Source organism: Apteryx mantelli, chromosome Z, assembly GCF_036417845.1.
Source record: "Apteryx mantelli isolate bAptMan1 chromosome Z, bAptMan1.hap1, whole genome shotgun sequence".
Taxonomy (NCBI): Eukaryota; Metazoa; Chordata; class Aves; order Apterygiformes; family Apterygidae; genus Apteryx; species Apteryx mantelli.
In genome coordinates this window covers 86,898,209-86,919,434 of record NC_090020.1, presented here as the reverse complement: position 1 = coordinate 86,919,434, position 21,226 = coordinate 86,898,209, and the positions used below count along the sequence as shown (strand labels likewise).

The 21,226-nt window shown below is 38.2% G+C and overlaps 1 protein-coding gene across 1 annotated transcript; it reads left to right on the top strand.

The window, feature by feature from the left end:
• Positions 1–297: 297 nt before the first annotated feature.
• Positions 298–19,635, top strand: TXNL1 (thioredoxin like 1). The gene is made up of 8 exons (XM_067316734.1): positions 298–522; positions 2,376–2,472; positions 3,540–3,713; positions 8,089–8,211; positions 8,582–8,651; positions 9,766–9,938; positions 12,650–12,754; positions 19,378–19,635. The coding sequence occupies exons 1-8, from the start codon at positions 425–427 to the stop codon at positions 19,405–19,407; spliced, it is 870 nt and encodes a 289-aa protein (XP_067172835.1). The 5' UTR covers positions 298–424; the 3' UTR covers positions 19,408–19,635.
• The last annotated feature ends 1,591 nt before the right edge of the window (positions 19,636–21,226 follow it).

The following is a 21,226-nucleotide window of genomic DNA, read 5'->3' as shown; positions in this document are numbered from 1 at the left end:
CTCTTCCTCCTCAGTCGCAGCGGCCGCGCCTCCCTGTCCATCCGAGATGACGGCCCCTCCTCCGCCACGCTCGCCTCTCTCCTGCCTTCAATCAAGATGGCCGCCACGCCCCCTTCCGCCTCCCTTCGCGGCTGCCCCCAGCTAAAATGGCCGATACCCCCCGCGCGGCGGCTTCGTAGACCCGTCCCCCGCCCTCAACCAACATGGCGCTGGCGGCGCCGAGGCTGGGCGTGGCGAGCGGGGGCGTGGTGGAGCCTCCCGTGGCGGCGGCCGGCGCTCGGGTCCCGGAAGCCGCGGCGCGGTGCATGCCGGGCGCCGCTGCGCGCCGTGACGGTGCAGATCGCCAGGCCGCCCGCCGCCGCGCCCCGCGCCGCTGAGGGGAACCTGCGCCCGACCCGGCCCGGCGCGGTGCGGTGCGGCGAGAATGGTGGGCGTCAAGGTGATCACCAACGACACCGAGTTCCAGCCCGAGCTCAGCGCCGTCGGCTCCCGCCTCGCCGTGGTGAAGTTCACCATGCGCGGGTGAGTGGCAGGGCCAGGCCGCGCCAGGGGGCCTGGCCCGGGCCCCGCCGCGGGGCGAGGGCTGGGGGCCGCCGCGGGCGCGGGGGCGGCGGCGGGGTAGCGCGGTGCTGCTTCGGGTGTCAGTCGCGTTTTTGCTGCCGCCTTTGCCCCGGAGCCTGCGGTTGGGGGGCTCCGGGCTTAGGCGTGGCAGCGCGCTGCGGTCTCCTGAGAGCCTGGTGTTAGACCCTCTTAATGCAGGGCAGGGGCAGCAGCTTCTTGCTCGCTTTCCGTTAAAGGCACCTGGTACCTTAATACAGCTTAGCTGCATCCCTTCCTTTTTGCCCAGGGCAAGCAGGCGTTTTCTTCCCTTTTCGACAGAAGAACTGGAAGTGTCAGTGTGATCTAATCTGAATGAGTTACTGACCCAAAGAAATCTCGAAAATTCAATTATTAACAGTGGCTGGCAGAGCTGGTGAGAATAGCAGTAGCGTTGCCAGTTCCTGGCTTTGAAGTGCGTCTCGTATTATAGAAGTCCTAGCTGCTAGTGCCTTGCTCTTTCTTCGTTTCCCTCTTCCTGCCCCCCATATAAATGCCGAGTTGAACCATTCCCCTTTCAAAGGATGTTTGCAGCCCAAAAGAATTCAGGTGGAGTACTGTGGAAAAATAAGTGAAGTATGTTGTACTCAAGAAGAGAAGGCTACAAGGATTAATAGATCTGTACCCCAATGAGTACTGAAAAGAACATTAATGTGCACATATTTGATGTCTGATTTCTAAGTTTTAATTTTGTTTTTTGTGAGTCAACCTCACACTTAACTGTAGAGATATTGCTGATTTCGCAGTTACTAATAATGCTAGTGCGTGTGCCCACAAAAATGTTTTGGTTATAGCTAAACCAATATATTAGGTTCCATTTAAAGCAATGCTTTGGTGTCTTCAGCATGTAAATGTCTATAGGTATGCCTTGCTATGCTGCTATGGATTTATTTCTTCTCTCAAATGAGAAAAGGAAGAGTGAATTAGACCTTGTTTGTGCTGTTCTACAGCTTATGTGTGTTGGCAGATTCGCATAGACAGAGCTCTCTGGTTTAGGTGTAGCATATATTGGTATGCTGTTGGAGGGAATTTCTACTGCTTTTTTTTAATGTTTTTCTTTTTAACTGCTTCTTCCATAACAAGCTAAGTTGTAATATTATTCCCTCGTCAACATAGGTGCATCTCTGCGCCAAAGGTATGTTCGTTAACAAATACGTATTTTCACCCAAGCTGATACAGTTATGCTGGCAGAAGTCAGGTCTATACCATAGCCTAGTAAGTATGGTAGTAACTGGTAAACAATTCCAGTAAATGAGTTTTACCATAATAAACCTTCAGTAGGAGTCATAGAATTCTTAATATGCTAGTATTAAATATTTCAAGTCATCTGTAGAGATTTTACTGTAGTTAATATTTTCACGGGTGCTAACCTGGATCATTAGTACTGACTTTCCACTGAGAGAGTATTTTGCTGCTTTCAGGAAAAGCAGGCAACTATTTGTCCTCAGTAGTTTCTTGTCTTTACTTAGAAGGATTTTGCAGTGAAAGGTGCTAGAACTAAGCACACTAGACAGAAAATGTGAAGTTAGTTTTAATTAATAGGCACAGGTAATCATGTGACATTGAAACTGTCTAAGGAAATGGGAATTAACACTTTGTGATGTGTTTCTAAATGTCATTCTTAATTGTATCACCAGGATTGCTCACCATCTGTCAGCCAGGTAGGAAGGTTATTTTAACACGTACCAAGAATAAGAACATGAACATGCGTGTTCTGTTTGGAGCAGATATTTTTCAAAAAAGGTTGTGTTAACTTAAACTTTGTTTTGTTTTCGCAGATGTGGCCCTTGTTTAAGGATAGCCCCAGCTTTCAATGCCCTGAGTAACAAATATCCTCAGGCAACATTTTTGGAGGTGGATGTACATCAGTGCCAGGTTGGTATTCAAAAACATTTTTAGCTAGGAAATTAGACCTTATAAGAGAGCAGATAATGAAGGAAAATTGTTCAAACAGTATCCTAAGAGACTGTGGCTGTTATGAGTTTTGTGAATCATGAATAGTTGTATTGTAGAAATCTCCAAAATTAGGGTACACACAAAGATGTGAAAACCTACACTTTTATTTTAAAAAGTATTCTTGCAATTACCATTTTGATATCTTTTTTCTAAATAATGTACGGACAGTTTAACAGTTGCTCTTGCACATACTATTTAGCCAGCACAGTTAAGTGTGGAAGATAACACGAGTATGAATTAAAAAGAGTACATTAAGTTTTTCTAAACAAATTCTAGTGTAATTATTGATCAAAATGAGAAATGCAGTAAAATGATATGATTAGTAGGGCTAGGTATCTCTGAAATATTACACAAAACTATTTTAACATACAGCAGCGTGCAGAGTGTCTTGAATTACTGCAAATATTACTGATGAAGATGCAGAGAGATGATTATGAAATGGTAACATCATTTGCAAATGACACTGAATTATGTAAAGTTGTGGAAAAAACTACTATGGATGCATAACAAATATAAATACAGGTAGAAATCAAATGGAAGCCACTGTCACAGCTGCCACAGGCTGCAACTTCCTGGGTGTGCTTAAATGTGGCTTGGGAGGGGGGAGGAGGAATACAGTTGTAAAGAAAAGCTTGTAAAATAGAAGTGTTAAATAAAGCAGAACTCCACTTTGAAACAGATACTGCTTTTGAGAACAAGGAAGTACAGTGATTTTTATGATGTACTAATAAATCTAGACAAGATGAAGTCTATTCAAAGAATAGCCAAATATGTAAAGAATTAGGAGAAACTGAAGAACAAATGTGTTTAAAATTGGCATTTGAGTTATAGCTGTTAATAAAATAGCAAATATTGTTTGTGACATTTAAGGTGATGAAACTTGATTAACATGTAGTATGTACATCCTTATCTAAGTGAAGCAAGCTAATGTTTCTGTCTAATATTAGTCTGTTAGGTAACACTTGTAACTAATTTATGCATTCTAGGGAACAGCTGCTACCAATAATATATCAGCAACACCAACATTTCTGTTTTTTCGAAACAAAGTGCGAATCGACCAATATCAAGGAGCAGATGCTGTAGGTTTGGAAGAAAAAATTAAACAGCACCTGGAGAATGACCCTGGAAACAATGAAGATACAGATATCCCAAAAGGATATGTATGCATCTCTTCTCTTAAGTTTTTTTTTTTTAATGTTTGCATAAATTTAACACATGAAAAATCTGTTGCTTTCTAAAAATATTCTGGTCAAACAAATAACGCTGCTTTAGGCAACAGTGCAAGTCCTGCAAGGCTTTGGGAAGATCACCTCTCTGGGTTTCCTTTTTCAGACAAAATTCAAAGGTTAACATGTACATATTGGTAAGCGTTGTTGTAGCATTGTAAAATGTATTAAGAAAAAATCTCTGAGCACAGGTGCTGGTGGTTAAAATAGTGAATTTTATGTTTCCTGAGGAAGTTTCTGCTACAGTTGGTTATTCTGGTTCTTGTCTGTGCCCTTATCAGGCATCTCTGTCTTCCTGAAACACTTTTTTTAAAGTGCAAAAACTTCCATGGGAAAATGGCATTGTCATACATAACTGTCAAAAACCTTGGAAAGTTTTTTGCTCTGGTTGTTCCCTGAGATCTTCTCTGTTATTTTTGTGGTGGTAGGCTGACATGGATTTTTCCCCTCTTTCTTCCTCCCTATCCTTCCTTTAATCCTCTCCATCTTGTCTGTCTCTTAAAACAATCCCCTTCCCCTCACTGCCTTCAAACAACAACAAAACCCCAAAACTTTGTTCTCTCTTCTTGGTGCCTTTCAATACAAAGGAAGTAATGGGTGTAGCATATTGCAACAGTGATAAAAATAGGGTATGGATTTGTTTAAGTGGAAAAAAAAAAAATTACTGTCTCTTTGCCAAAGGAATTAACCTTTGTAATAGTCTGGATCCATCTTGTCCTACAGCAGCTTGCCCTGAAATGGTGTGCCTTTCGGGGAGTATTGTTCGATAAATGATATTGTATGATTTTTCTCATGCCTGATTTCTAATCTTTTCAGAAGTGGATGGTACTACAAAATGTTTTTTTTTCAGATTCTTCCTTCTCTGTAAAGAATTTAAGAGGATATAGAATATAAAATGTAATACAAACCCTTGAAAAAGATGATGTGCCTGGTCTGAGGGGCATACAAGAATTACTTTTTGCTGACTATGAGCTTGCTTTCAAATTAATGCTGGATGCATCTCTCTTTTTTCTTTTTTTTTTTCCTGCTGGGATACCAACTATAACTGTAGCAACTCACTGATCAGGCATTCACAGATAATCTAAATTGTTTTGCCTGTTGCAGAAAACGGTTGCTTAGCATTATGATGGGTTCTAATTTCTAATGCTTGATCATCATAAATGTTCGGTGATGTCAAGACAAATTCCTGCAGGATAGTACTTGGCGAGACATTTAGCTAGCCACTGGGAAAATGAAACATTTCATCAATGACAACTTGTCAGGAACTTCTGTTTTGACAAACTAAGGGGTTCTTTTTTTTTTTTTGAGATGTTAGTTGCTGATCCGAGTCAGAACACCTAATAAAGCTTTAGTAATTGGTAAATGTGCAAGAGGGTGATTCCTTTCTCCTTGTGTATCACTGCTTGCATTAATAAGAGTCTGAGATTTTTTTTCCTTAATGTGAAAGTGTTAAATAACCAGTAGAGATACGGATAACTGAAATGCATTTAACTTCATGTGGAAGATAAGTTTAAAAAATGCTGATGTAAATGTATAATATTATGTTAACACGTTGGTATTTTATCTATATTTTTAACTCTATAGCTGTATTTTTTCAACAGTTTTCTTTGCATTACTCTACAGAATGATAAAATGGGAGCATCTTAAGTGAGATTGAATGTTGAATGTTTTCTACCTGCTAGTTTGGCCAAAGACGACAAATATAGTTGTTTCTCTGGAATTTTAAATTGGTCTTAAATTCTGGCTTTCTCATTAGCACTTAGCTGAAATTGCAGAATTGGTAGTGAATGAGCTACAGACTGAAAAGTGAGCACTCGTGAATATATGTCTGCAAACTGAATGGTTTTAAATCTTGCATCAGTCTCACTTAACTTTAAGGTTTTCTTTTAAATTTTTCTTCTGAGCATTTAAAAGAACCTTAAAGAAGCAGTACTTATAGATTTTCATGATGGCGTGATATGCCCATGTCCTCTAGACAAATCAGAACTTTAAAGAGATACTTGAAGTTTTGGCCAAAGCTTCAATCACAGAGCAATCTGATTAGAAATACCTGGTGCTCTCAGGAAGTTACTATCACTGTGTTCTGCATGTTTTCCTGTTACCTCAAGGCGACTGTGCGTTGCAAGTCATAAGCATGTCTGACAGCTGTACTAACAAACACATGTAAATGAGAACTCTAATGTGACAAAACACTTTCCTGGAGCTGTCATCTTAGGTGGCGTTCTCCAGGAAATCCTTGGTGTAATGTTACTCCTTAAAATTAAAACGTCTATTGTTCTGACAAATATAAACACAGTTAGCTATGTAGTGTATTACATTTCACCTAGATCATATGTCACAGTTCAGTGATGAGCTAGCTGCTGTACAGTAGTGTGAGCATTAGTTTGCATTAGCAAGAATCTAGAGCATTTAACTTAGCTATGATGAGTTTCTATAGAATCCAAAATTATGTTCTTAAATGCGAAACTGGGTTTCTCTGGAGGTTAAATATTCTGAGTTCATAGCTAGTCATATCCTATCTGACAAATGCAAGCAGGATACAAATCCAACTGAGTATTTCTCATTTAAATAAACTGCAAGAGAATAGGCCACTAGAATTGCTAGCAGTTCCACTGCTTGTTGAACTATTCCATGATATTCATTGCACCTCATTTTGTGTGTGAACACTCACCTTTATAAATAAGGTGAAATCCAGCATGGGAATGTCAAAAGACAGAGGTTTTGCTTGTTACTTTTGCAGCCCAAAACACATGGAAAATATTTTAAGTAAATGACAAATACTAGAGGTTTGTGTATATCTGTCTCAACACTAATCTAACTTAAAAGAATCAGATATAACATCTTTTATTACAAATCAGTCTTGTAGTAGATGGCATCTTCCACATATGAATCAAGCCCTGACTAAATTCAGGGCTATATGGAATTCATGCTAGGCTTGTTTGACAGTCAGTGGTGGGCTGAAATGCAGTTTTATTATATGCTTGATGCAATCCTGACTGCTGCCAGCTTCAGGAAAGTTTCCTACTCTTGCTCAGCTTACGTTGTATCTACTGAGCAGGCAAGTTGAAAGCTCAGCCTTTATTTGAATGCTAGGGGAGCAGTAAGTGTTACTTTTTGTGCAGAACAACTTAGTTGCTAGAGCTAATGGCAGGGGGATGTAGGAAATGAGCTGCAGGAGGGAGAAACTGCCATTCCCTCAGCAGCCTGTGTTTGGATTTAGTTAATAGTATTTTCAAGCTAATGTGTGGGATTTTCTTTAAGATATATATTATCCTTTGGAATCTAATATATAATGTCTTTAAGAAGGGCTTTTTAGATCTTTGTACTTAAGGAAGTTCCTTTAGTTCTTATGTCTAGACTGTTCTGAGACTCTACATCCTGATGTTGAGATCGTTTGTCTTCAGGCTTTAGGCCTTAAATATGAAATGCTTGATTTTAGCCCAGCTTGTTATGCTTAAATCAAACTTGGCTTACTTTAGTTGCTAGGCCAAAAATTCTGGCAATCCAGGGATTGATTCAGACTGTTCTGGCTCTACGGTAACATCACCTTTTAAAGGGTTGAGGCTTTACAGCATGGATAGGGGCCACTTTAACCTGCCAGCACCTATCTATCAGAGCTTTTAGTTGGATGCTTTCTGAAAGAGCTCTTCAGTAAAGAAAAGTAGCTTATGGTGAATCAAATAGCTTCTGTTTTCTGCTGTTCTGAGCTTTTACCCAAATATATGGATAAAGGGTTGAGAAACTTAGTTTCATAATGTTAATTCATATACAGGGCTTGGCGGGGGGGAAGTGAAATGAGACTAGCTTTGCATATAGAGCCTAGTAATAGCTACAGTGATGGTATTTTAATTTATTCTGTAATATATAGTATATTTTGGGGGAGGCCTATTTCTGGATTTTCTTTTAAATTAATCATAGCTCCAGTCTTAATGTCAATTTGTGATGTTGTGATGTGAGGACTTAACGATGCAGTAGTCTTTGTTTACCAAAAGTGTATCTGAAAATCCTCCCTTTCCCCAATTTCTTATTCTGGATATAGTAAACTTGTGTTCCAGGGATGTGGGACTTTGAATACAGGTGAAAAGCTTCACTGAGTTATGAATAGGATAAATTTAAGTACAACCATATCTGTAGCTTCTGTTTGAAAGGTCTTCTGATATGAATCCCTGAGGTTTTTTGTGTTTTGTTTTGTTTTTGTTTGTTTAATATGTTGAATGAAGAATTCCATTAATTCAGACATTTACTAATCCCCAGAGGGTTGATGGCACATGTCTTATGCACTCAGCAATGCTCTTGTTTTTACTTTCAGATGGATTTAATGCCATTTATCAATAAAGCTGGCTGTGAATGTCTTAATGAAAGTGATGAGCATGGCTTTGATAACTGTTTACGTAAAGATGCTACCTACCTGGAATCAGACTGTGATGAGCAGGTACAGTAGACACTTATCTTATGGCGCGTATTTTCAGTGATGATCTGGTCTACAAGCATGTTTTGAAGAATTTGTCTTTATATCCTTATGATAGTGTAAGTAAGAGTGGGAGATGGTAGTAGGATAAAAGTAAAATTTAAATACAGAGGATACTATAGCATTTTCACTTTTCCACCCCTTTATGTATAACTAAATTCAAAGCAGTATAGCATGTACTGATGCTTTAAAGTGACAGACTTGTGAGTGTGGAATATAGTGAATGTAAATAACTGGTTTCATTTCAAAGCTCAGACTTATTTCTGATTAGCTATTGTGCTATTTGTTTATGAATGAAGAAAACAGTATTTAACACCAACTTTTTCCTCCACAGCTGCTTATTACTGTAGCTTTTAGTCAACCTGTCAAGCTTTATTCTATGAAACTTCAGGGGCCAGATAATGGTGAGTGAAGTGTGTCTATTCAGTCGTATTCTAAATCAAAGCTTTGTCTGTATTTGACGGAAATTCCTAAAAATGAAATTGTTACTGGAAACCTTTGCCCTCTGCAAATCCTACAATAGCTTCAGTAAAATTGGTGTTAATGAATTGGATAATAATGGTCTTGCATTAATATTATGCTGACCTGGTACTTTAGTATTTGCTGTGACACAAATATAAATATTTATTATATTTTGACTTCCTGCAAGGAGAAACCTACAATTAGAGTTAAATCTGAGACCTACTAAAAAGTGTAGTGTAATTAGTATGTAGCAAAACTATGTAAAATGTTCAGGTGTTATATGATAAATTAAAGTTGTTGATTTCAAACTTTTTAAATTGGATTTCTTCTGTGAAACTCTGTTGCATAAACAGAGTATTACACCTGCAGATATTCTACAATATCCTGGGTGTCACTTTAGGATTGGCAGATTAAGATGCTGGAACTATTGAATCACAGAATCACAGAATCGCTGAGGTTGGAAGGGACCTCTGGAGATCATCTAGTCCAACCCCCCTGCTCAAGCGGGGTCACCTAGAGCACATTGCACAGGATTGCATCCAGGCGCATTTTGAATATCTCCAGAGAAGGAGACTCCACCACCTCTCTGGGCAACCTGTTCCAGTGCTCTGTCACCCTCACAGGAGGGAAGTTTTTCCTCATGTTCAGATGGAAGCGTCTGTGTTTCAGTTTGTGCCTGTTGCCTCGCGTCCTGTCGCTCGGCACCACTGAAAAGAATCTGGTCCCATCCTCTTGACACCCTCCCTTCAGATACTTGTACACGCTGATAAGATCCCCTCTTAGCCTTCTCTTCTCCAAGCTAAACAGGCCAAGCTCTCTCAGCCTTTCCTCATAAGAGAGATGCTCCAGTCCCCTAATCATCTTTGTAGCCCTTTGCTGGACTTGCTCCAGTAGTGCCACATCCCTCTTGTACTGGGGAGCCCATTGAAGACTTCTAGTGTGGTAGCTGAAGACTTGGGATATGCAAGGGCTTCTCAAACAGCATTTTGCAAACTTACTTAAGCAACTGAATCCTACATGTTGCATTTTTAAAGTAACTAATTTGTTTTAACACAGGGCAAGGTCCAAAGTACATAAAAATCTTTATTAACCTTCCTCGATCTATGGATTTTGAGGAAGCAGAACGAAGTGAACCAACTCAAGCCCTGGAGCTAACACCAGAAGACATTAAAGAAGATGGTATTGTCCAGCTTCGCTATGTAAAATTTCAGAATGTTAACAGTGTAACTGTAAGTAAAACTTCTGTTCTGAGATCTGTGCAGGCTGAGAGCTCTATAGGTTTTTAAAACACTGTGCGTGTTTATTTGATTGCAGATGTTCTTAGTTGCTTTTGAGTGGTTGCATATGGCATGTTCATGCTAAACATAGATTTGTGGAATTTCTGGGGAGACAAGGCCATGCACATGCAATGTCTATTTTGGCCTGTGTAACAAGGTTTACTTTCATCTCTTCATGAGCGAATATGCTGTTTAACACAACCTTTTTTCTAGCACACCTTCTTGAGAGGCATCTTGTCTTTGTTTGAAGAGTTCAGGAGTCAAGGAATCCTCTTTTTTCACTAGTCTGATTATTGAAATAAGACAGCTATTTCCCTCTGAATATCAAGTGAAGTATTTACTATGACTTTAAACTCAGTACCTGGTCCCTGTGAGGTTTCTTAAATGCTGTAATCAAATCTATTTTGTCTTTTAATGAGTTTTCAAATTCTTTAGCTTTCTGCAGATTTCACATAGTTTTTATGCCTCTTAAATGCAGGTGCACTTTCTTCTCTTCCATTTTAAAAATACGTGTTCTAGTGCAATATGTGCTAGGACTAAAGTGGTGCTGGAATTAATTCATGCTGGTGTTGTCCTGGTGCTGCATGAGCCCTGTTTCCTCTAGTACTGGGTTGTCCAGTATGACTCCTGACTTCTGTTCTAAGAAAATGCTTTCCATGGTCTGAGTTGGACTGCATTTTAGATCACTTGGCCACTTCTGTATTTAACATGTTTTACTGATAATACTGATAAACTGAAGTAACTCCTTTCCAAGTCTGTTATGTCCATGGAGTTAACCTTTGCTATCAAGATAACAACTTTAACCTCCCCCAAATTAAATGGGGATCTGTCAACAGGCTTATATTTCACAAAGCTGTGCTGACAAGTACAAGTTATGTATTTGTTCTTTAAGAAAATCCTGTGTCAGCTTTATACAGGCTGACATACAAGCACCAGACAAATGATAATGTGATTAACTAGACGTTCCGCGCTTTTGTGCTCTTTGGATGTGGACACCACAACAGCACGCTCCTGGCTTCCTAGCTAAACCTGAATTCTGTGTTTAAGATTTCCTAAAAATGAGAAGGCCAGACATCTCATCAGCCATCTGGCTTTTCAGTCCAGGTTATGAAGTTCTACTCACTTAGTGTCCTACAGATGAAGTCTCCTGTTTAGCTCCTAATTAACTGGAGGAGACGCAGTTGTCACATGCATAAATTGTCCTGCTTTTCTTCCAAGTATAATTGAAAATATTTATTGAACACTTCCATGTCAGTATTGGCAACTTTGTACTTCACATATATATTGCTGCTAAGTTTTCTTTGCTCCTAAGCTAGTTAGTGTATCTGTTTTTAGTTATTAATTCTAAACACATACTTCTAATTCATATGGTCTAGGTATGTCTTTTTCTCCATTTGTTTTGTGCTTCTCTTCATTACTACTTCTTCAGTGGTGTTTGTTTGCCGCTGAATCAGCGTAGATGTTTAGTCTTTGTCTCCTTATTTACCGAACTTTTAATATTGCTACTGAGAGCGAATTTTACTAAACAAATGGCGATTCACATTCTTTCTTCAACAAGTTGGTCACTGACATGCTCTTCTATTTCCTTCTCTCCAAAAAGTACTTTTTGTGGTGTTCTTCAGTGCTTCAACCCTGACCTCCCATATATCCTATTTTTGTAGGAAAATACATGGTCTTCCAACTGTAGTGAGATTTCACTTGGAAGAGGGATGAATGTGTGTACTGGTTTAGATCAGCTATCCATCTAGCTTATCACACATTCAGTCATTCAGTGTTGTCACAGAAAATATATAAATAAGCATGTAGTGATGTGTACCTTCAGCATTTGGTGGTCTGTGGCACAGAAAATTTCGGAGACAAAAATGACATCTTAGTAGCTATTGCTTGTGGAATGGCCTTGAGATACGTGCTGTCCCTTGTCCTCCTGTTGTCCTCCCTCTCCTTTTTCTTTTCTCTGCTGCTGACCCAGCTACCCACGTTCTTTGTCATTCCTCCTTTCCCCATGCTCACAAGAGTGTGGAGAGATCCGTAAACATCTCATTGCTCTTCTGAGTCCAGGTTCCTCACTACTACTACTACTACTACATGCAAAAACTTGTCCTTTCATTTGTCTGCTTGCTAAACTGTAGTGGTTCCAGCGTTAACTAAGGACTGACCAAATCTATTTTTAATTCCTTAATTCGTATTTCAAAAGAAGTTTGACATTTGCTTGAAACCTTGAAATAGTGTCATAGATCTAGTTTTCATACTGAAAGACACATAATTATAAAGCCATTGTAATAAAGTTTATTTATGAGTAGTCCTGTGGGCTTCAGCAAACATAGTTAAATCAATATTTAACTTCATTCGAAATCAGAATAAAATGAATAGTGAATTTTGACTTCTTAAATCCATGGTTTTACATTTGCTGCATGCAGTCTCAGATTAGAAGTGGAAACTGGGGAAAACCCAAGCAATGTATTTTTTAACAAACTTCTTCAAAAATAGTAGTGTCCTGTATCATTACTTAAAATAATTGGACAAAAGTGTCTCTGAAGGTTAACAAGGCCTTTGTAATTGAAAGTGTGTTATTTGGTTAGTTCAAAAATCTTGGGAGCCTAATAGATTTTATGTATTAATTGAGGAATGGACTGTTTAACTCTTGTGTATTTTTGTTTTTTTAGTTATTTGTCCAATCCAATCATGGTGATGAAGAGACAACAAAAATTACGTACTTCACGTTTATTGGAACTCCAGTCCAAGCAACAAATATGAATGACTTCAAGCGAGTGAGTTCTCTTTTTTTTAAAAGCACTTTTGAGTCTTTTAAACCTACTTGAAAATGGGCTGACTGGACAAATATGCTTGGCTGTTACTGTAATTCCACAATTTAAGGTAAGGTAGATTTGGCATCCAGAACAATACATCTTCCTTTATTTTAAAGATCTTTTGACTCGCTTGCAGGTTCTTTATTCATCAGCTTTGTAAAAGTAACTGGTAAGAATATATATACACCAAGTACTTGCAACCTGAAGGTCCCTCAAGTCTTATACACTGCAGATAGTGTTGTTTTCTAATAGTTTTCAGATTTATGCCTTGATTTTGAAACTTGCGTCCTGGTGGTGTTCAGGAAGTAGAGAAGCAAGCGCGCAGACAAAATGGACTACTATCGATTTCTGCTGTGGTGAAGGATTTTTGTCCATGGGGCAACTTTAAGTAACTTGAGAGATCTGAAAAATACTTGATCATGAGTATTTTTAAAACACATCTCTCTCCTCGTTTAAGAGGAAGTGAAGAGGCAAACAATTTGTTATAGTATGACTTAGACCCACTGGTACCTAACAGTAAGGCTCTCAGTTCCTCTTGATTTTTGAGAATGTGAAATGGGTTTGAAAGTATTGAAACTTTAAAGCTACTTACAACTTTTTCAAAATGTAATGCAAATATTTTAAAATATACTGCTTTAAAACTTACTAAGTTACTAGTCCTCTTACAAAGGCAAATACTGCTGTAACACTATCTATTAAGCTACTATATAGGCAACAGTAACATTGAAAGCACTACAGAACTTATTATACAACCTGCCTAAAACTTCCAAAGGTTAAAAACACTAACACTTGCCAATGTTTCATGTACTTGAAATTTTTTGACATCCAAACTTGATCTTAGAAACTTCTACATGTAAAACTTCAGTATCTTTGCAGATCATAATTAAGTTGATAGAAGTTAAACAGATTTTGTTGCCTTTCACTGAAACCTGAAGAAAAGTCACTGAAAAAGTTGCTCTAATGTACTAAAATCAACTGGATATCAGTTTTGTACCTTTTTAATGCAGCACCTGGGTTCACTCAAAACTTGAAATATGTTAATTTATTTACAATATACTTACATGTTTTGATTTTGCTTTATACTGCTTTTTTGTAACTACTTTTGTTACTAGGGCATCTCCCTGTGATGACTTAGGTGGTTACTATATTAACCTCACATCATTAACCTGCAGTACATCCGGGTGGTGGGGGGGAAGCAAATACACTCTTTAAACCCAACCTCTGTTTATCAATAAAAATGTAATATCTGAACAGCCTTGATTAGGGTGCACTTTGTCAAGCAATTTAAAGTGTTCTGGCATGTTACGTGGGTTTGAAACTAGCATTGAGCCTGCATGATGTGTTTTTCCCTATGATATTTTAAGTTGCATGGACAAAGGCTTAGTCTGGTGGATGTGGTTCTGCTCAGTATTGCCTTAGCCTAAAGCTTACTGCTGTATAACAATTTGAAGTCCAGTCAGTGTTTTTGTGGCCAGTAGGTTTTTAATTCACACATGCAGTTCCAATTCTGTGTCTTTATAGAATGGTTTGAGTATTTAAACAGTGTGGGTGTCCAGGCATCATCATCTGTGGTTTGAGGGAATGTGTAAATTGTTCAGTTCTAGATGCAGTGGAGGCTTGGAAGCTGGCTCTACACCCTGGCAGATACCGTGCCGGTTAATAGCTTCAGCTTCCCTCGAGTTCACAGGCGAATGTCTTAGTGCCATCGAGGAATGTGCCCCTGTATCTTGTGACATCCATTTAAATGGGGGGGAGGGGAACAAACCTATGCAAACTATACATACCAAGCAGTAGCACAGTGCTAACATTGTAATGTTAACATCAGGATGGTAAGGAACTTGTCAGAACTGCTTTAAATAGGAGTGTTGCCTACCTTACTGAGTTAAGAAGCAGCTAATTGTGTCTCAATTCAGATACTTGTAGACACTGTATATAATACTCCTATTTTGCTTCCTGAACATGTAGTTTTAATATTAGGCTGTTAAAATATTTTATCATAACAAATGGGATGTGTAGTCTGGCAGAGTTACAGTGCTTTTAGGAATTTTAACTTTTGTTTCCCATCTTCCAGTGATCCTGTCAGCTACGAAACCTTAATATAGCGTTGGGCATTAATTATTTTTAGGTCTGTAGATTAACTGGGAAACCTTATTTTTCTTTTCATCTCCTTGAGTAGTTACCCACACTACTCCTCACCACTTTCATCTGTCTCACTGCCTCATCTCAGTCTGTCTCTTTACTGTTCCATATTTCTCTTCTAATTATGGTAGAAATTGTACTGCAACATGATTAACAAGATAGGGGAATATTTTTTTTCCTTGAATTTGAGTTTTTAAAGGGCGTGAGTTAAGAAGTGGATGTGAACATAACTTCAGTCATATTCTTATGATTCATCACATCGCTGCTCAGTTGACTGTATGCATACGCAGTTTCAAAGTAAAAAGTCAATGATTTAAACTGCTTCTACTGAGGATCAGACTAATGCATTTTGCTTCCCAGCTGAGGTGGGATCTGAATGCATACCTTGTTACGGCAGCTCCCAGCTCAGCAGCTGATTATTAAGATGCATAACTGAAGCACTCTTGTCTTCCAGACAGTCAAGGAAAATTCATATTTGCTTGTGTGGTGCTCTGTTAGCCCCAACTGGACTATAAGAAAAAACACCTTCTCTTGATCAGGAAGTCAGTTCATGCATTTTAATATAAAGGAGGTATTGTTTTGCTGTTGAATGTGAAGCTGAATTTCATCTACTCCAAATAATAACAGAAGTGCTAAGCAGGTCTAGTTAAGGTCCTTCTGTAGTATTTTTTGCCTCAAGTTAATTTTGACATGCATGTAGTTGCTATTGCTAGATTCAGTGAATATGGTTGCAAAAAGCTGCTTTTAAACTTGTTTTATGTACTATGTGTATTCTGCTCCTTTCACAGCTTGGATTTTAACATCTAGGCAGGAGGGAAAATTTGGGAATTCCAGTAACATTTCAGTAGCAGAGAAGGGGGAAACAAAAACAATATCTTACATGGAAGTGACTGCAGTGTTGGTTAAGCATGTAGAATAGTGGGGAGCGACCTAAGATCCTTTGCCCTGTTTAAATAAAGGGATCCCAAACAGCAGAAGACTATTCTGAATTTTTCATTGCCATACATACTTAATATATTCTGAAATGCTTTTGGAAAAACTTGTTTTAAAGGCATGTTTCTTTTAAAAAAAGGGAGGGGGGTTATCCTTAACACTAGAAACATTTCTACTGTTTTTGGCCACACACGGTCTGACTTAAGATGTAACTTATAATGCAAATTACTTTAGAGTAGTAAACTGCATTTGAGATTTTAGTCTTTTGCTCAAAGACATTTCTCGGTCAAATTACTATGTTGGGCAGACCACTAAAAGTATTAAGTAAAGGCAAAGTTCTGTGGGTGTTTTTCCCTATTAATTGATAGTTTAGTCTTAGGTACATTCCTGTGAATCTTGTGGTGAACTTTTAAATGTGCTTTTGTTTGTTTTAGAAGAGCATGCAACTCTTAATTGATGTTCAGTAAGTTTTTTGTTTTTATTTCTGGTATTAACAAATAAAACAGATGATATTGCTTAGTTCCGAGGTGGGGACACAGATGAATATGAACAGGCTGTGGGATTTGTTTTGTCCCCTCTTGAATGATGGCTTTCTTTCTACTCAAAACTGCCTATTTGCACTCTGTGCTGCTTCTCTTTTTCTTGTAATGTTTTGTTTGTTTGTTTTTCAGCTTAACTACCCATCCCTAAAGAACTAAAAATCCAGAAGAAATTAAAAACGTAATAATAAGATTGATCTGGTCTCGCACTACTCCCTCCCTTGCTCCCTGTGCTCATCTAGCATCTCTTTCACCCTTTCCACAATCTCAGCACTGATGCAAGAGTTCTCTGCACCTTCTACCATCTGGAACAGCCTTCTCTACCTTCTGAATCATCAAGTCATCTCTTTCCAAATCTCACTTTAAGCACTTATCTTAACATTTCAGCCTTACCAAATTTTTCTGTCCTCTCATATTCCTAACTAGACAGTTTAAAGGCATACCATAAAACACTTTTACAAGCTGTTTTCTGTAACTCATTCTTCCGTCTGTATTGAATTTTGTAAAGCTGTTTGAAATGTTTTGTGGAATGCTTTACCAAGAATTGATTTTTTTTTTGTTGTTTTTGTTGTTAATATCTTACTAGGGCTTAGCATCCTTCCTTGCTGTGATCCTTCAATAAGTAGCATGCAAGCCAGAATGGGCAGCAAAGTACTCTGTCCCACGAGTAGCACTGGGCACCTCCTTGCTGCAGACACAGTGAGGAGTTGGTGATCCTTTGTGCTAAGCGGCTTGCTGAGGGTTCTCCAACTGCACTTAAATTTAGTTGTTTGACCCCTTTGAATAAAAAGAAACTAAACTTTTAAGAGCTATCTGCTCTGGAGTGTTCAGTGATACCGTTCATAATGAACCAACGGGTGGGTTGTGGGTTTGGGTTTTCTCTGTTTTTTTGTTCTGTTTTTGTTGTCACTGCCACGCTGTGGACTGATTCTTGGGAAATTCATTTATGAAAAGCCTGCATCAGAACTTTCTTGTACTTTGTCAGAATTACAAGGTGTTATCAGTATCTTAGACCATACTAGATGATGGTTTCTGCTGTAAACAGAAGGAAGATGGATCTATTTCTGAGAAAAGAATAGGGATAATTTTTCAGTTTAAGTAGGCATTTTCTGTTTGGGAAGGTGGAGCGGGATGATCAGAAAATGAACTGCTTTGACCTGTGGTGACAAAATATCCATATTGGCGTGATTAACTTTTACAGATAATACACATGGGCGAGTTGTCATTTTCCACCACAGACTGGTACAGCAATACTTTTCATTGGTGTTGAACACTTGCTAACATCTAATCTTTAATGTTGTAATTGTTTTTTTGCTTAATCTGAGTCTGAACACAGTTTGCTTTGGAAGCACATGAAGAATAAATATTGCTCCATGTCAAGTTTAACTGTATTTTTTAACTTGATTAATTGAATCTTAATGCAAGTGATTGGACTTCTGAATTTTTTTTCCTTCCTCATGTTGTCAAATTGGAATTTTCCTGACCCTAAGCATAAGGTTAAATTTATGCCTTGGTGAAAATGTTCCTGGCCAAGGGCACTGGAGAGGTGAAAACTGTCTTTAAAAGTGCTTTTCATCAATAGATCTCATTACTTTGCAACGACGAAAACTGAGATCACCAAAAGTAGCTGAACAGTGGAAAACTCTCCCTCTTGAAGTTTGGCAAGAATTGGAAAAAGGGGAAGGATCAGTAAGAATACTTCTAGTGGGTCCATGAGGCTTGCGCAGTTTAGGGTTTTTTTGGGTGTCTTCCCCACCCTGCCCCAGTCTTTCAGTATTGACTGTATGAATCTTGTGTGATATATTGTCACTTAACTGCAGAGGAAATTAATCCTTAACACATTTTGCCATGTGAGTCAATTTGTTAGAATACAAGGAATGTTTTACTCCTCAGATTTCAGCATTGCTTTGAGTAGCAATGAGAAATTCTATGTTCCGTTAGCATACATCTTCAAATCTCTGTTCCTGCTAATTCTGACAACACCTTGTCAGATAGGTAAGTGCTACTCTCTATTTAGATGGAAATGGATTGGGAATCAGTGCCTTGCCCAAGGTCTCCCTTGTAATTCTAAGGCTTAAACTTAAAGACTTTCTTCTTAGTTTGGTTTGACTTAGATGGATATTTTCTACAGTCTCCAAGAGCACAGAGTTAAGCCTGAATTTTTTTCTGAAATGCAACTAAAGTGGCATTACTTTCTGCTCAGTGTCTTGTGTTCAGTTATCTTAATGAAGGGGACTGGATACCCTTCCTTTATGAACTATATTAACTTTAAATTCTAAAACTGCATGGCCACATATAGAGTGAAGGAGTTGTATTTGCTGTTGGCGGGCAGACCTACTCATCAAAGTCTGATGGCAGTGGTGGTCCTTTCTAAAAAGGAAAGTACCAAGCTGACTCTGATTCCAGGTGGAATTCACAGAATTGGAGGTTGGAAGGAGCCTTGGTAAGGAATAATGTTTTGACAAGGAAGTAACTGAAACTGGTGACTCCTAGATTTGTTTTTAGGCTTGAACTGCATTATAAGGTAAATGCTCTCACTGAGGTATGTAGTAAGGGCATGGTGCCAAGGGAAGTGAGTAGACTTAAATTTGAGCACCTAGTGGTTCTCTTCCCATTGTAGTATTTCATGTAATATATTAAGGCTGGGTGTTTGGTATGGAACTTCTGTATATTTTTAATAGTGCGGGCTGTTCTGTTGCTGTTACTGTCTCCTAACTCTTCTCAAAGTGAGATTGATGCTTTGCTAGCTGGATTAATGCTGAAGATAGGAGTTCCTTGTGTGTCCCACATCCCTCTTAAAGTTCTTTGGAGGGATTTACAGCTCCTTCTTCTGCAGGTGCTACAGTGCATGCTTAAATGCATTAATTTAGTTGGAAATCCAGTAGCTCTTACTTATATCAAGGCTTACTTTTAAAATATTTGGCAAGACGTTTTCAGTTAAACATTCATGATTTTCTGTTTTTCTTTTATCAGGTAGTTGGCAAAAAAGGAGAGAGCCACTAGGATGCTAAAGACACTGGAAGGCCTTATTGCAATCAGATGAGATCTTCACTTTTATCTACAACTCCTGGATAATTGCTTGACCATAGCCAGAGACTGTCAGTCTGTTTTGATTAATGCCATTACCAATAAATCATTGCTTTTGTTGAGATGGAGTTTCACTAGTGTGTTTCTGTTGTAATCCTGGTACATGTATTTGTAAATAAAATTCATTACTTTTGCCAAGTTTAATTTTGTTATTCTAGTAACTGTGGCTCTTTCATTGTTCCATTTTAAACTTCAAAACTAGACTGGCTTATCTTAAGAAACAGAAGACATAACGTAGCTTGCATTTGTTTAAGGACTTTAAAATGTCAAATATAAGTAAAACATAGATGGCTTGTTCACAGGCCTTTTAAAAAACAAAATTCAGAGCTACTTTGTTGTAAGGCTGAGTGAAATTAGGATCATTGTTCCCCCAAATAAAGATAATTCTCAGACAGGAATAACTGCGCCCATTCTGGAAACTCCTCCCCCCCCCCCCCCAAAAAAAAAAAAAAAAAAAACAACATAGGGTGAGGAAGCATATTTTAAGTTTCTGTTCCATTAACTTGCAGATGTGTCACAAGCAGCATGCTGGTACAAGCTTTTCAGCATTAAGAATTCTTGAGTCTTTTGGATTTTTTTTTTTGTTTAATATCATTAGAAAATACTGATCTTCTTTCCCAGGCAGGCTCTAGCAAGCTGTGCAGTTATAGGGATGAATAGACATCTGTGCCGTGCGCGCCCCCCCTCCAAATTTTAATTCCTTATTTCTTTTATTGGGCATTTTTTCCTGTCTCTGCATCTTGATAAGGAAATGCTTATTGCAAATATTAGTTTCACATCTTAATTGGAATTCCTGCACTGCTTTGGTACACTTTCTTGGAAGCACACCCTAAGTAATTTTAATAAATTGGGCACTGATCAGCACCATATACATATAATACTATATAAATTCCCAGTAAAATTTACTAAGTGTTTTAATTGACATAATTAATTTCTTTGTAAAGTTACATTTCTAATTACCATAAATCCCACAAAGGCTTAAATCCTGTCCTAATTGGCATTCCTTCCTTGAACACAGTAGGGTTCTTCTCTTCTGGCTTGGCAGATTTGTATGTTAATACCAAGTTAACTTCCTGTTAGCATATATATTTTCCCCAAACAGAAAACTGGGAATTGTCTAGAAAACCGTTCTTTTTGTGAGGCACTCTTCTTACTGTATCACTACATATTCCAGTTTACTCATCTACCTGTGTACTTATATCTAATGGCATGTGATGATGACTTGATTTCTCTCGTACTTAATGTTTTGCTTCAGTGGGGGATATAAGGCATGTAAGACACTGTATATATAATATAAAATCATTTTTAAATATAATTGAGGGCAATATGAATAACTGTTCCTGTTTATAATTTTGTACACTAACTACCTTTTGGGTTATTGTTTAAGTGCCTCATCTTAAGTATTGCTTACCTCATAATATTTATACCTGAGAGAATTTGATAACCTAGTGATTCTCATCTTTGTAAAAGATTAGTCAAATTTATATTGTTTATGAGACTCTTGTGATTCCAGTGGTTGCATGATGCATACCTTCCATAATGAGACTATGTAAATAGATTTAAATAAATGTTTAGAGGTAACTGTTACATGTTTCACTTAATGGAAAGTGGGGTAAAAATATGCACAAGAAGCCTAAAATAACAGAACTGAAGTTATGATGTGATACTGTGTAGGTGACGTTACCTTTAAATGGTGTTCACAGGCGTATGTGCATGCGATGCAAGTGCTCACGTT

Coding starts and splice junctions, on each gene's coding strand:
- TXNL1 (XM_067316734.1), top strand. CDS start 425: ATGGTGGGCGTCAAGGTGATCACCAACGACACCGAGTTCCAGCCCGAG. Junction 8,212..8,581: donor AATCAGACTGTGATGAGCAG/GTACAGTAGACA, acceptor TTTCCTCCACAG/CTGCTTATTACTGTAGCTTT. Junction 9,939..12,649: donor AGAATGTTAACAGTGTAACT/GTAAGTAAAACT, acceptor TTGTTTTTTTAG/TTATTTGTCCAATCCAATCA.